This window comes from Heterocephalus glaber, unplaced genomic scaffold, assembly GCF_053883595.1.
Source record: "Heterocephalus glaber isolate CG9 unplaced genomic scaffold, H.glaber_assembly_v1.0 deba00000331, whole genome shotgun sequence".
NCBI classification, from domain to species: Eukaryota; Metazoa; Chordata; class Mammalia; order Rodentia; family Bathyergidae; genus Heterocephalus; species Heterocephalus glaber.
In genome coordinates this window covers 25127401-25144576 of record NW_028258142.1, presented here as the reverse complement: position 1 = coordinate 25144576, position 17176 = coordinate 25127401, and the positions used below count along the sequence as shown (strand labels likewise).

The following is a 17176-nucleotide window of genomic DNA, read 5'->3' as shown; positions in this document are numbered from 1 at the left end:
GTGATTCAGTCCAGTGTAAGTACTAAAACATAAAAATATAATGTAGAACTTATACTAAATCTCCAAATTACTACTTAATATTGTAAAATTTTTCCACAATCAGAAATGTAGCAAAAACAAAGCCTCATTGAAAAAAAATAGCTATAGCACTGCAAAGTGGTTCCTTAGAATAAAAGACTAGTATATGAAGGAGTCTTTCAAAGTTCTTTTCTCCCTAGCAATTCCCCATATTTCTACATACAAGAATGCAGAACTCATATAGCCATTCCAAATAATTCATCAGAGTAACATCTACAAAACTGAGTCTCAACAGTAATCAATATTTTAGTTTCTGTTGAATATACAGCTTTGCAGGTAAGACTAACAAAATGACCAATTCAAATCAAACTATAACCAAGAATTCCCTGTCATAACTTTATAATTACTCAATACCTCAGTAGTACAAGAAATTTTTATAGATTTGTAGAGTGTAATATATATTAATTTTACATCAAAAAACATTTACACAAACCTGAAATGATTAATAATGTGCTACCTTTCTTAACTAATGTAGTCAAAATGATATGTGGTTTTTCTTTTTCTTTGGTTTTCTGAAACAGGGTCTTGTTATATAGTTCAGACCAGCCTTGAACTCACTATGTAGCCCAAGCTGGCCTCAAACTTGTGGCGATCCTCCTGCCTCAGCTTCCTGAGTGCAGGAATTATAGGCAAGCACCAACACACCTGCCCAGCATTTTCTTATATTCTAAGGAATAATTATGTGCATTAAGAGATAATTAATGGATGGTATTAGTGTTGAATTTAAAGCGGATTCAAAATTTTTAAAAGGACTCTTCTCCCTTACCTGACACTGATGTACATCTACCTCCAAGAAAACAGCCTGTGGATATTTATTACTCATAGAACTGAATGCTGGGGCAATCCTCAAACATGGTCCACACCTGTGGAAAAGGAAGGGTAAAATTATACCAAAGACTACACACCTATTTGTACTCTATTTTGTTGTTTATTTTTTGAGACAGGGCCTCATTATGTAATTCAGGCTGATCTTAAACTCACTTCCATCCTCCTGCCTCCACATCCGGAGTGCTGGGATACAGGTGTGCACCACCACATTTGGCTAATGTTTACTCTAAAAGTAGTTGTCAGATGAAACATAAACTGATACTTCTGGCTTAAGACTCTAGTCTTTTCCACAGGGTTATGTATACAACACTTGCATCACTATTAATACTGTCTTAATGAGTACAGATATTATACAAATCTCAGGTCTGATATTAAGTCTTCCAAGCACTGTTCTCAGATATTAAAAAGAAAAACCCAAATAAATGGTGGAATATACCGTACTTACGAACTGAAACGCTCAATGTCTAAAAAAATCCTCAATGTTGCCAAGCTATCAATTTATCCTCAATTTGATCATTAGAGCTGATGTGAAATTCCAGAAGTCTTTTCTTATAAAACTAACAAATTACATTCTAAAATTTATAAAGAAAAAACAAAAACACCTAAGCGATTTTGAGGTTTAAAGCTGAATTACAAGACATTAAAAACAATTATAAAGTTGTATTAATTAAAAACATACAAGCTGTACATGGTGGCACATGCCTATAATCCCAGCACTTGGGAGGCTGAAGCAAGAGGATTGCTGCAAGTTGGAGGTCAGCCACATAGGCCACATGGTGAGTTCCAGGTTGGCCTGAACTACACAGGGAGATCCTATCTCAAAAAAAAAAAAAAAATCGGAGAAAGGAAAATAGAAAAGATGGACTTTTCGATAAGTAGTGCTGGATCAACTGGATATGAATCCTCACTCCCTACCTCACTTCATAAACAAAAATCAAGTCCAGATGGATTGCAGATTTAAGTGTATACAGTAAAACAATATGGATTTGAAAAGGAAATACATTGAATACTTTCAAAGTTTTGCAGTAAGCAAAGGTTTCTTAACAAAAAAAAGCACTAAACAGGGGCTAGGGATTTAGCTCAGTGATTCCACCACCTGCCCCACAAGCTCAAGGACCCGAGCTCGATCCCTGGTACCAAAAAAAAAAAAAAAAAAAGCACTAAACGAAAGGGAAAGGATTGCTATCGTGGAATATATTTGATAAATTAGAAGATATTAAGATTAAGACCTTTTACTCACCAAAAGATGCCATTAATAGAGTGTAAGACAATTCAAAAACTGAATATTTAGCAAAAACCAAAAAAATCACACACTGGGTGACTGAAAAATACAGTGAACATTTAAATTACTAAAAAACTTACAGTAAAAGATACATTGTCAAAAACAATGAGATAAGTGTTTTCAAAGCAAGGGGGAACATTTTAAGGAAGATTAATGGCAAAGTGCCTTTTACTGTAATAACATTTTAAATTTGAATATTCACAGTATTTTTTGATCTACCTATGTTGATCAAACGTTTACCCCACTTTCTGTCAAAAACATTAAACAGTGTGTCCTCGGTCATCTTATTCACCAGATCTCACAGTGTGAATTTTGTGGCTTTTTTCCAAAGTCAAAATGACCACAAGAGGAAAGTGTTTTGAATCAGTTCAGCACATCCAGGCAGCCACAATGCAAATAAAGACAACACAAAAGTAGGATTCCAGAACTGCTTCAGAAAGTGGCAACAAAAATGGAAGGGGGGTGGTGGTGGTGAGAGGGATTAAAGGCAAGGTCTTTTATTGTAATAATGTTCTTTAAAAATCAAACATTTACCCTATTTTGTAATCCAAAACAATTTCCACATTATACTGACATCATCCCTCTATTCAGCTATCTGGTGTTAAACATTTCTTATAGCTGAACAGACTATCAAAACAATGTTGCCACGTAAATAACTTTGTTTCAAGATTTAACCTTATTTAACCTGATTTAGAATCTTTAGCCACTAGTTGAAACTTCAGTCAAAAATCAAAATAAGTCAAAGTAGAGAAGCACAAATATACAAATAAAAAGCACACATATATATTGCAGCATATTTTCATAATACAGTAATATACACTGACAGTGCTTTTTGGGAGTTTTTTGCTTGTTTGCTTGCTTGCTTTGGGAGGGATACTAGGGACTGAATTTAGGACCTTCACAATTAAGCTACATCCCTAGCCCATTTTTAAATTTTGAGACAGTCTTGCTAAGTCTCTAAGAGGCCAGGCTTGGCTCGAACCTGCAATCCTCTTCTCAGCCTCCCAGAGCACGGGTAATACATGTGTGCACCACTGTGCCCAGCTCATTAGTGATTTTAAATGATGTTTGCCTTTCTTAACAGTGCATTCAAGAGTAAATAGTCCTGTGTGATGGCACATTCTTATAATCCCAGCACTCAGGAAGCTGGGGCAGGAGAATCACCATGAGTTGATGCCAGCCTGCACTACATAATGAGTAAGGCCAGCCTGAACTGCATGGTGAGACTCTTGTCTCAAAAAAAAAAAGGAATAAATTTCAAACCCAGGGATACAGCTCAGTGGTATAACATATGATTTACATGCATGCATAAGGCCCTGGGTTCAATCCCCAGGAACTTTTGACATTGTTTTTAGCTTGTATGGTTCAATTCTTTGTTCAAGGCAAAAAGAACCTGGAATACATTTAACTGGTGAGTCATTTTTAAAGGAACAACCTGCTTAACACTATCTATAGTCTCAGATCTCAACTCTTTGTCATTCTAACAATTCCAAAATAGTGATAAACACAGTGTCTTTGTTTTTGTTTCTAAATTCCAAAATCAAACTACATGGGGGGGGGGGGGGACGACACAGGGTTTTGCCATGTAGTCCAGGCAGGCCAACTCACCAACATCCTCCTGCCTGAACCTCCCAAATGCTGGGATTATAGGCATGCATCACTATGCCTGGCTAAATTAAATGCTTTTGAAAGAAAGCCAGACTACAATACTGTATGATTCTGTTTTTATAATATTTAAATCCAGGCAAAACTAATCAGTAGTGTTAGAATTCCACGAGTAGCCGGGCATGGCGGCACACAACTGTAGTTTCAGCAATTGGAAGGCTGAGGTAAGACAATTCCAAGTTCAAAGCTAGCTTAGGCTATATACTGAGTTCAAGGCCAGCCTGGACTATACAGGGAGATCCTGTCTAACCCAAAAAAAAGAGGAAGAAAAAAACTCCAAGAGTAGCAGGAAGGAGACTATGGGAAAATGTACAGATCTTAGGGTGCTGAAAATGTTCTATTTCTTGATCTAAGTCTTGGTTGAACAGGCCCTCTAGTATTTGTGCACATTTCTGTATAAGTCATACTTTAATAAAAAGTTTACTTTTCCTCAGTAGAAAATAAATTTTCAATTAAAAAGTTTAATCCAGACTTTGGCTGAGCAGGGCCCAGTGGGGCCCAGTGGGGACGAGTGGGGACGAGAGGTTGTAGCCTGACTGGGACCTGCTTCCTCCAGCTTGCTCCACCAGCTTGTGTCCAAGAGAGAGTGAAGAGGACCCCCCCACACACCAGCACGCCCACCAGCCGACAGCTTGGCCACATGGGTGCCTCCAACAACAGGCCCCAACACCCACCCCATCCCACCCCGCTGCCTCTGGCCTTCTGACTGTGCAGCTACCTGGTTCCACACTGTAGAGGCACAGGGGGACATAAAAGCCATTGTCCTGAGCTGCAGAAGTGAACAGAGAGACAGCCTCTCTCAGGCTTCCCTGATGAAAACTAGCCCACTGGAAAAGTGAAGAGAATCTCTACAATGAAGGCACACCAGACCACTGTGATGGGTAAGTTGCAGGGATCATTAGCTCCCATCGGAACCTGGACTTTCTTCAGGGGAAAGGCAGCTGAAACCTGCAATAGAACCTTGCAGAGTGCAACCCTGCAGGAAGACAGGGAGCTCAGTTTGGGACTTGCAGGAAGAAATCTGCCTGAATATCATGGGTCTGGGACTAGCTTACTGAGACTCATTGACTTATAACTGCACACTGCTGCCCATGCTGTCTATTGTGACAGCAGAGACATACCCTGAAGGAGGCTCTTCATTTTTAAAGGTAATAGATTAATAACTACTATTCTTTAAGATGTATTTGATGCTATGGTGTTGCTGATTGCATCACTTGGGCTAAGGTGTTGTGATTGATCTAATCAGTTGTCCTTCCTGGTATAATAAAAATGAGATAGCCTGAGAGCCATTAGAGACTCAAAACCTAAAGACCAGCTATATCTGGAAGACACCTCTGAAAAGCAATCATTCCATAAGGGTTTTAAATACATCAACGAAGGGGACGGGGGTTTAGCTCAGTGGTTCAGCCACCTGCCTCGAAAATGCAAGGTACCAAGTTCGATCCCCGGTACCAAAAAAAAAAAAATAATAATACATCAACGAAAGTACTTACAATAAGCAACTTCAAAATATCAACCCAGGAACTAAACCAAGGATAGTACTAAAAACAAAAATGAGAAGACATTTAAGCAAGTCACAAACTCAGATTTCCACCCACCAAAAGGCAAATTCTGGAGGAAATGAGGTGGAAAAGTCTGATAATCAACCACCTGGACACCCTGAACTGATAGCAGAGGAACTAACAAAACAGATGAATGAGGCTCTAGAAAAATTCAAAGCAGAAATAATCTCCTAGATAACTACAGAGATGGTGAGCAGAGTGAAAGACATGATGAGAGGCCCTAGAACAGAAACTGATAAAAAAAATAGATGAGCTCAGAATCATGCTGGAAGCGATGAATGCCCTGCATAAGAAATGGAAACCATGATTGCCCAACATAACAAAGAAACGGAACCCATGAAACAGATTCAAACAGATATCCAGGAGATGAAAAACTCCACTGAAAGCATGCAGAGTAGATTAAGAGAATCTGAAGATAGAACATCAGGTATAGAAGACAGGATTGAGGTGAAGGACCATGAAAACAGAGATTTCTTAAAAATAGTAAGGGACCATCAGAAATCAATTCAGCAGCTGCTAGATAATGCAAAGAAGAATAACATACAAATGATTGGAGTCCAAGAAAAAAACAGGAGGAAGTACAATTGACATATAAAAACTGTTCACAGAAGTAAGAGTAGAGAGGGTAAGAGGAAAGGAAAGGAGGGAAAGGAAAAACTATGAGAAAAGAAAAAAAAATGGAAATGATGTCTGTGTAAATAGGGAAGGGTGGAGGGGGTGAAGGGCACACAGTAATGGGGAAAAAAATAACCAAGATAAATCATGTACAGGTACAAATACCCAATGATAAATGTAAATGAATGGTATATCTAAAATGTACCAATAAAAGAACGCAGGAAAAAAAAAAAAAAGAATAGCAGACAACTTCCCAGACAGAGGTGGAGAATTGTACACACAGATAAGTGAGGCATATAGAACTCCACCTAGCCACAATCAAAAAAAATCTACACCTAGACATATAATAGTCAAGATCCCAGAAACCCAACAGAAGAACAAAATCCTACAGGCAGTTAGAGAAAAGAAATAAATCACCTATAAAGGAAAGCCCATCAGAATCACAGTGGACTTCTCAACACAAACCCTCAACTCAAGGAGAGCCTGGAGTCAAGTATTTTGAGCCCTAAAAGAAAAGAACTTCCAACCTAGACTGTTGTATCCTGCAAAATTATCTTTCAAAATCGATGGGGAAATCAGATACTTCCATGACAAAGAACACCTGAGAAATTTCATGAACACCAAACCAGCACTCCAAACAATTCTAAGCAATATCCTAGAAAAAGGCAACAAAGGCCACAACTCCATAAGGTTCAACAGAGGGAAGCCACCAGGCAAGGTAAGAAACTAAAGGGAAAGGGGGAAAAAGAAATAAGAGCCAACAACAGTAAAACTGCATGACAAGGATAAGTCAGTATCTATCAATTATAATTCTCAATGTTAATGGCCTCAATTCACCAATCAAAAGAAGTAGACTGACAAAATGGATTAAGAAACAAAATTCAGCAATATGCTGTCTGCAAAAAACACACCTAACTCAAAAAGAAATTCATAGACTGAAAGTAAAAGGATGGAAAATGGTTCTTCACGCAACAGGAACCCAGAAAAAAGCAGGGGTAGCAATCTTATTTGCAGACAAAGTAGATTTCAAACCAAAACTAATTAAGAGAGACAAAGATGGTCATTACATCCTCGTGAAGGGAACAATCCAAGAAGAAGAGATGACAATCCTAAATATGTATGTACCAAATACGAATGCCCCCAACTATACAAAACAAATATTAATGGACGTGAAAAACCAAATAAGCACTAATAAAATTGTAGTGGGGGACCTCAATACCCTACCATCACAAATAGACAGATCATCTAGACAAAAAGTTAAAAAGGAAATTCTAGAACTGAACCAAGTTATTGAACAAATGGACTTAAGAGATGTTTACAGGGTGTTCCACCCCACAAAATCGGAATACACATTCTTTTTGGCTGCATACAGGTCATTCTCCAGAATAGACCACATGCTAGCTCATAGGACATATCTAAGTCAATGTAAAAGAACTGAAATTACCCCCTGTATATTATCAGACCATAGTACAATAAAATTGGAGGTCAATAACATGAGAAACTGCAAAACTCCCACAAACACCCGGAAATTGAGTAACACTCTCCTGAATAACCAATGGGTCATAGAGGAAATTAAAGAAGAAATTAGACAGTTTCTACAAGTAAATGAGAATCCCAGTATAACATAAAGGAATCTATGGGACACAGTGAAAGCAGTTCTACATGGGAAATTCATACCAGTGAATGCCCATATTAGGAAAACAGAGAGAACTCAGATAAATAACCTAATGCAGAACCTCAAGCTCCTAGAAAAAGAAGAGCATAACAAACCCAAAGCTCATACAAGAGAGGAAATTATAAAGACCAGAGCAGAAATCAATGGAATGGAGACTAAGAGAATGATACAAAAACATTAATGAATCAAAGAGTTAGTTTTTCAAAAGAATAAATGAAATTGATAAACCCTCAGCCAACCTTATCAAAAAAAAGGAAAGGGTGCAAATCCATGCAATTAAGAACAAAAAAGGGGAAGTCACAACAGACCCAGCAGAAATCCAGAGGATCATCAATACCTACTTCGAGAACCTGCACTCCAATAAAATGGAAAACACAGAAGAAATGGGCAGATTCCTAGATACATATGAATTGCCAAAGTTAAATGAAGAAGATATAGAAATTCTAAACACCCCAATGACAATGAGTGAAATGGAAAATATAATAAAACATTTACCGACAAAGAAAAGCCCAGGTCCTGATGGCTTCACTGCTGAATTCTACAAGACATTTAAAGAAGAACTAACACCATTACTCTTTAAACTAATTAAGGAAACTGAAAGGGAAGCAAGTCTTCCAAATCCCTTCCTGGAAGCAAGCGTTACTTTGATTCCAAAACCAGGGAAAGACCCAACCCAAAAAGAGAACTACAGGCCAATCTCCCTAATGAACATAGATGCAAAAATCCTCAACAAGATACTGTCAAACAGAATACAGAGGGTCATCAAGAAATCATACACCTTGACCAACTTGGATTTATCCCAGGGATGCAAGGATGGTTCAATATTCGTAAATCAGTAAATGCAATACACTATATTAACAGAATCAAGGACAAAAACCATATGATCATCTCAATAGATGCAGAAAAGGCATTCAACAAAATCCAACACCCATACATGATAAAAACGCTACAGAAAATTGGAATAGAAGGTTTTTATCTCAACCTGATTGAGGCTATCTATGAAAAATCAACAGCCAACATCATACTAAATGGTCAAAAACTGAAAACTTTCCTGATAAAATCAGGAACAAGACAAGGATGCCCACTATCACCACTCCTATTCAATATAGTTCTGGAAACATTAGCCACAGCAATTAGAAAAGAGAAAGAAATAAAAGGAATAAAGATAGGAATGGAAGAAGTTAAACTGTCATTATTTGCTGATGATATGATGCTTTACACAGAAGACCCAAAAAACTCTACCAAAAGACTTCTAGACTTAATTGACAGATTCAGTAGAGTAGTTGGATATATAAGGTCAACACTCAAAAAACAATAGCCTTCTTATACACAAATAGCAGATTCACTGAGAAATTAGGGAAACAACTGCTTTTACAATAGCATCCAAAAAAATGAAGTATCTAGGAATCAACCTCACAAAGGAAGCAAAAGACCTTCACAGTGAAAACTACAGCACCCTGAAATGGAGATCAAAGATATAAGAAAATGGAAAGACATCCCTTGTTCCTGGGTAAGAAGAACCAATATAGTGAAAATGGCCATACCTCCAAAACTAGTATGTAGATTTAATGCAATGCTGACTGAAATTCCAACAATATACTTCACAGAACTAGAGAAAACAATCCAAAAATTCATTTGGAACCAGAAGAGAACTAGAATAAAAAAAGCAATTCTGGGCAACAGAGACATGGCTGAGGGTATCACAATCCCCAACGTGAAGGTATACTACAAAGCTACTGTGATAAAAACAGCACGGTACTGGCAAAGAAACAGACCTGAAGATCAGTGGAATAGATTAGAAGATGCAGAAACAACTTCAGACATACTCAGCCACCTCATCTTTGACAAAGGAGCCAACCACCCTCATTGGAGGAAAGATAGCCTATTTAATAGATGGTGCTGGAAAAACTGGATTTCAACCTGTCAGATTAAAACTAGACCCATATCTATCACCATGCACTAAACTAAGATCTAAGTGGATTAAAGATCTAAATATTAAGACAAAAAACACTAAACTTGCTGGAAGATAAGTTAGGTAGAACTCTTGAAGTCATTGGCATAGGAAAAGACTTTATGAACAAAACCTCAGTAGCACGGGAACTAGCACAAAGAATCAACAACTGAAAAAATAAATAAACTAAAAAATAAATAAATAAATAAAAAATAAAGAATCAACAACTGGGATCTCATCTTATTGAAAAGCTTCTACACTGCAAGAAAAACCACCAACAGAGCTAAGAGACAACTTACAATGTGGGAAAAAGTTTTTAGCATCTGTAACTCAGACAAAGGGCTACTACCTAGAATATACAAAGAACTGAAAAAAATCAGACCCCTCAAATTCAAAGACCCAATTCAAAAATGGGCATCTGAAATGAACAGACATTTCTCAGACAAAGAAGTAAAAGCACCAAATAAACATATGAAAAAATGTTCAACATCACTGGTCATTCAAGAGATGCAGATGAAAACAACACTGAGATCCCACCTCACCCCAGAAAGAGTGGCTGCTATCAGGAAATCAACCAATAACAAATGCTGGCAGGGGTGTGGAGATACTGCAAAGAACTAGGGCTGGAGGTCCCATTTGACCCAGCTATTCCCCTGCTGGGTATTTTCCCAAAAGAATTAAAAGAATCATACTACAGAGATATATGTGCACCCATGTTTATAGCGGCACAGTTTGTAATAGCTACAGCTTGGAAATACCCCAAGTGCCCATCAACTGGAAACTGGATAAAGAAGATGTGGTTTTTTCATAAAACGGAGTACTACTCAGCCATAAAGAACAGGAAACTAGAGTCATTTATAGCTAAATGGATGCATATTGAGGCCATACTCTTAAGTGAAATAAATAGGACACATGTGTAAATATCAAATATTTTCTCTAGTGTGAGAAACAGAGTGTAAATAAGGATTAAAAGGATTAATAACTAATAATTGATACTTTGAAATAGGAAAATGTCCAAAGGGGTAGGAGTGGTGGGAGGAGATGGGGTAAAGGAAAGAATGGAAAGGAAAAATTATGAGAAAAGAAAAAAAAAAATGGAAACAAAGTCTATGTAAATAGGGAAGGGTGAAGGGGTGAAGGGCGCATAGGTAATGGGGAAAAAATAAGAACCAAGATACATCATGTACAGGTACAAGCACCCAATGATAAATATAAACGTACTGTATACCTAAAATGTACCAATAAAAGAATTTAAGCAAAAAAAAAAAAAAAAAAAAGTTTAATCCAAGGTCTGAACATGCCCTGGTCTTACAGCTACTCACTTTACTTACTAACATTACCTGCCTGGTTCATACAAACTATCAAACATAACTTTGTATTTATTTCCAAAAACTACGTTCAGTCCTCAGCAATATGCAATTAATATATTGTATATATAATTAATGCATTACTTGGACAAGCTACCATAACCACCACAACTCAATATCCTTATATATTCTGATATCCTTCTTACATGATAACAGTGATACCTAACCAACTACAAAGTAAGACCTGTCTTAAGAAAACTGAATATATAAACTGAGTTCCGTGGCACACACCTGTAACCCCAGCACTTAAGAGGCTGAAGCAGTCGGATTGCTGAGAGTTTTAGGCCAGAGGGGACTACACAAGGGAGTTCGGGACCAGCCTGAATTAGTAAAACCCTGCCTCAAAAAACCTGTACAGTAAATGCTGCCCACAAAAGTGATACATTTACCATTTCAAAAAAAAAAAAAATCAGCCGTACTATTTAATAAGGGAGAAATATATGGTCTTTTAATTCAACAGTCCATCTGTACATAACAACAAAACTTTATTGCCTATAACCAATAAAATGTATTTGGGCATACTGAAGAAGTAACTATTCAGATTGTTTTTAAAATGTTACCAAAATATAGAATTCACATAAATATAATTTCTCACTCTTGAAACCACATGAAAAGGATACATGTTGTTATTCCCATTTTATAGAAGGAAAAAGATTATCAGAGTGAATTGTCCAAGGGCTCAGTTTGTACTAGGAGCCACAGTTAAATCATTTAAGGCAGTATGTACTGAAAAGTGAATTGAAAACAGACCCTTGAATACCAAAGTCCTCAGCACAGCAGCATCACAGCAGCCAAAGAAAATGACCCAAGTGTCCATCAACAGAATAGATAAACACAATGTGGCACATATACAATGGAGTATTTATACAGTCATAAAAAGGAAAAACTTCTAACACATGGTACACTGATTAAACATGAAATATACTAAGTGAAATAAGTCGAAAAAGGACAAATATTATGATTTCACTCATGTAAGATGTCTAAAAAGGCAAATTCCCTGAGACAGAAAGTAAAATAAAAGTTACCAGGGGAGTAGGTAGGTAGAGGTGAGGTTGTGTACTGTTCAGTAAGTATACAGTTTTGCCCCTTGGGAGAAGTGAGGATGGGGAGTTACTACCCAATGGGTAAGAATTTCTGTCTGAGATGACATAGTAATAATAATGGTAGCATAACATTGTGAATGTACTCAATACCACTGAATTCTATGCTCAAAAATTACTGAGGTGGTAACCAGCCATGGTGGTGTGTCTGTAATCCCAGCACTTGGGAAGCTGAGACAGTAGGATCATTGCTAGTTCCAGACCAGCCTGGACTACACAGTGAGTTCAAGGCCAGCCTGAACTACATGAGCCTGTCACACACACAAAAAAGCAAAGCCAGATGTGGTGATGCATGCCTGGATCCCAGCAGCTGGGAGGCTAAGGCAGAAGGACTGCTGCAAGTTCAAGGCCAGCATGGGCTACATACTGAGTTTAAGCAAAGCCAGCCTGAACTACATAGCAAGATCCTGTCTCAATGCCTCCCCCCTCAACAAAACAAATAAAAATTACTTAAGTGGTAAATTGTATGTGAGATATACAAACATATATTTTACTGTTTAAAAAATGGCCTGAAGAAAAATATTGCAGAGCCACTTAAGATTCCCGAACCACCAACAATCTACATACTGTTTTAGTGAAACTAATTTAGACAGGGTGGATAAAACATGGATACTGAAAATAAGGAATATGCTTAAAACAGGACTGGAAAAGAAATTTTTAAAAAACAGGTGCTAGAAAGACCTGTTTACCCACCTGTAATCCCAGCACTCTGGGCAGTTAAGGTAGGAGAAGCAAAAATTTCAGCACAACCTGGGCAACTTACCAAGACCCTGCCTCAAAATAAAAAATAAAGGGCTGTGGTTGTAGCTCAGTGCTAATGCCCTGGGTTCAATCCCCAGTACCCATCCCTTCGAATAGTACTAAACAAACTATGCCCTTGCCTAAAATGGGATGGCGTTAACTTTGATCTAAGAGGTTTCTTTTGGTACAGGGTATCAAACTCAGGACCTTGTGCTTTTGAGGCAGGCAGCGGAACCACTGAGCTAAATTCCCTGACCAATCTAAAAGGTTTCTGATAGGATTTTACTGAATATGGTTGTCTGGGGGTCAAATACTAACACTGATATACATAAATCTAGCTGGGTGTGAGGTGTACACCTGTAATTCCAGCACTCAGGAGGCCAAGGCAGGAGGATTGCCACAAGCTCAAGGCCAGCCTGTGCTACACAGTGAGTTCAAGACCAGCCTGAACTACATGGTGAGACCCTGTCTCAAAAAAATATTAAAAATTAAATTAAAAATTTAAAGTGGATACACACACACAAAACTAGAGTTACACTGACAATGAGTTTGGACAGGGATGCATTACTTGTCAACATGTTAAAGGAACTTTAAAGCTAAGTAAAATCTTGTTAGGTTTATAAATATAACCTAAATAGAAGTTTAAACTAAAAATGTCCTCAACATTCAACCATTTATTTGTAAAGAAAATACACTTTTCATTCCACTGAAATATATATAAATTATAACAGTTCTTTATCATGTCTACAATTATGCCTATGTCTAAATGACACCACACTGCTAATGGAAGCTTCCTTGGTAGCAACATTTCCCTACTTTGCTCAACTTCAATCAATAATTTATTACTTTTATCATCTCATTCTCTATGGTAAGGGGGGAAAATACTGACAGACAAAAATATAAAAGGTCCAGCTGATCCGAACTAGAAAAGTGAACTAAAATGAGATTCCCTGTTGAAATTATCTCCTTTTCACTGTGGCCTAGACACTGAACAAGTGTACAGGCATTCCTCTAATACTAAGAATGTGAGCCGGGGATTTAGCTCAGAGGCACCACACAGGTCTGGCAAGTGCAAGGTCCTGAGTTCGATTTCCAGTACTGGAAAAAGAAAAACTTTTTTTTTAAAATGAATGTGACTATTATAAAACTGCTTAATCTGTGAAGGCAAAACTACAAAATTCTGACATTCTTTTTATTTTTTAATTTTTTTAATTTTTTTTTTTTGGTAGGGATCAAACTCGGGACCTTGCGCTTTCGAGGCAGGCGGTGGAATCACTGAGCTAAATCCCCAGCCCCTCTTTTTAAATATATCATAAAATATATACACAAATTCACCTAACCTCTTCATTTAGCGACCGTGAAAGTCCACATATCATACGGATACTCTAGTCGACCTTAGTAAATCCAGTGTGCTACTCATTTTCAATTCTGCCTGAGACTGGTCCAAAATAATGTCCTAACTTACATCTCTATCCCTCCATTCCCCCAAACTATCTAATTCTAATGCTACCACACCCAACGTTTGCTCCGTGAGTCAAAATATTACCTTATATTCAGTCATTTGGACAAGAAAACCTTTTACATAAACAATGATACCAGCAGTAACTTTACACAAAATAAATGTGTAAATAATGCCAGAGGTCAAGTGAAGACCGCTAAAACTCCTAACTAGGTACTAACATACACAACTAACATACACAAGGGGAGATCTGCAAATACACTCACTCATTGAATCTTGCTTCTCAATGCCGATTTACAGTATGTTAAAAGTCATTACACAGCCAGTACAAGGTATCCACTACCTCCATGACCTACAAATTCTGTTGTAATTTACCAAAGATCCTGTCATCTAAATCATGAAATAAATATGGAGTCTAGTGAAACCCTGATGTCTAGTCACCTTTTTACCTACAACATATAGATAAAATACTATTATTTGTGTTTGCATGGGGGGGGGGGTGTCAAAGCCACAACCAAACCAGAACAAAAGCATTAAGGACATTTAAAAACATCCTGAACTATCATTAATACAATTCAAAATGCACTAGCAGAACCTTAGGTCTACGCACTACTCAGTAACACTGCCCTATCTGAATCTTCCAAAGGCTTTACAGAAATGCAGGTGGTGAGGAGAATCAAAATGTTCGGAAAATTAAGATTCAGAATTGCTGAGATGCAAATAACAGCTGGCTTTCCTGAAAGACGGGGATTGGCAGAAACAGAGCAGGCTGGAAGGCATCGCAGGCCGCCCCTCAAGAGCGCAGCTCTTGCGAGAATTCAAAAGGACCGGGCAGGGATCTCGGAGCGGCAACCCTAAGGCCGAGTGCGTAAATGGAAGCTCGGACCCGAAGGCTAAGGCCTAGTCCTGGCGGCGGCCCCAGGCTGCGGCCATCACCGGACGTTCGGGAGCCGAAGATAGCAAGAGAACTGGGACCTGGAAGAAGTGAAAGGAAAGCACGGACCGACAGACCAGGGCCCCGAGTGCTCGGACCCAGCCTCACCCTCTCATGGTGAACTTGACTACAGCGAGTCTGGAGCCCGCGCCGCTCAGCTCCGGCTGGAAATCCGGGTCGCTCCCGACCGGCTTCACACCCACCATCCTCAAACAGAGCCCGCTCGGGCGGCCGTGACGCCTCCGGGTTCTGAAGCGAAGAGGAGAACCGGGACGAGAAAGGGGAGAAGCTCAGGAAGACCGAGGCCTAGACAGAGGAGTTGGCGACAGCCGCGTCTACTCCCGGGGCTCTCAGTGCCGAGTCACGCCAGGGCGCGAGCTGCCGAGGGGGCGGGAACAGGAGGGGGAGGGGAGAAGAGCGGAGAGCGAGGGTGTGCGGCACCCAGCAGTCACCGCGCGGTGACGTCATTTCCCCGCCGTCCGTTTGGGCGTTCACCACCCAATCCTAAAACGCGGAATATGGCCCCACCCTAGACTGAAGAACCTCACACTATTGGAGTAGCGCAGGCGCAGAGTTGCAACTGTCACGCGCGCGGGCTTAGATTGCGACTCTAGAGTTTAGATATTCCTGGTTTCCCAGACCCGAGGCTTTCACCCCGGAGTTTCCTGGGATAGGACGGCGAAAAAGAAACCCCCTTTTTCTTTGAGACAGACGACTGCTGCTTAAGATCAAAAGATGGGCTGAAGGTGTAGCGCTTGCTTGTCTTGTACAAAGCCTTTAATTTCAGTCCCAGTATATTTATATATGTATGTACTGTATAGCTATTTCTGGAAAAACTTTGAGTATGGGCCTGTTCTATATTTGGCGCAGACTATTACACGCAAGACAAAATGCACATTAGAAATATTTTATTTATGGATCTCTTTACATATGGGCGCTCTCCGTGCAGTCATTCATGAAGTATTGTACCCCTAAGTGGTGCCCAAAACATCACACCACCTCTCCTTTAGCAGTTCAAATCTAGTGATGGACACAAATAGTTTCAATAAAGACATTTAATTAGGAAACACTGGCGATAAATGAGATGGGAGAGTGGGGTATGTTAAACGTTAGCTGTAACCTATGAATTGAACCTTAGAAAAGCAAAAGAGATAAGTTAGATGGCAAGATACAAGACTATTCCAGGCAGGAGAACAGCTGAAAATGCATATATTGAGTGCAGATAATAGCGAATACTTAATGCATCAGACAAAATATAAATTCTGTATTTATTAGCTCATTTAACTTTAATGTTCTATCAGAACAGTAATGGCTTAATACGACAAGTTGGCACATATTTCCATAATCTTTGCAAGTTATTTTATGAGCATAACCAGCTATTAACCTCTCTCTACCTCAGTTTTCTGGCCTGTGACAATTGTGTTAGTAATACCTTCTTTCTAGGATTGTGAAGGTTGAAGTTTATATTAAGTGATGAACATAAAGAACCAAAACATAAAGTGCTGAGTAAAAAATGTTTATGAACAATGATGTTGGCAATTGGCTACAGGTGTTATAATAAAATACCACAGAATAGGCGGCTTAAATAACAGAAATTTGGGGTCAGGGATTTAGCTCAGTGGTTCCACTGCCTGCCTTGCAAAGCACAAGGTCCTGAGTTCGATCCCTGGTACCCAAAATAAAAAATAATAACAGGAATTTATTTCTTATGGTTCTGGAGAAAGTCCAAAATGGTGCAAGAAACTCCTGGCAGGTGTTGGTTTCCCCTTAAGGGCTCTCTTTTTAATTATCATATGGTGACACTCACTGTGTATTCATGTGACCTTTCATGTGTGTACACGTGGGTGCGTACACATATATACAGTACTGGTCTTTTCCTCTTTTGAGTACACCACTCGATTAGAATCCTATCCTTAAGA

The 17176-nt window shown here is 38.8% G+C and overlaps 1 protein-coding gene across 4 annotated transcripts in view; it reads right to left on the bottom strand.

Annotated features, from left to right (window-relative positions):
• Positions 1-15666, bottom strand: part of Txnl1 (thioredoxin like 1) — a 38148-nt gene extending 22482 nt beyond the window's left edge. For all 4 annotated transcript variants that reach the window (XR_015443379.1, XM_004858385.4, XM_013077259.3 and 1 more), the window contains exons 1-2: positions 15366-15666; positions 845-941 (exon numbers count right to left, since the gene is read on the bottom strand). Coding sequence is in view for 3 of the 4 variants with exons in the window: in XM_004858385.4 (XP_004858442.1) it covers positions 845-941; positions 15366-15463 (195 nt within the window). In the remaining variant the exon portion in view is untranslated. The remainder of the gene's footprint in view (positions 1-844; positions 942-15365) is intronic.
• Positions 15667-17176: the final 1510 nt, after the last annotated feature.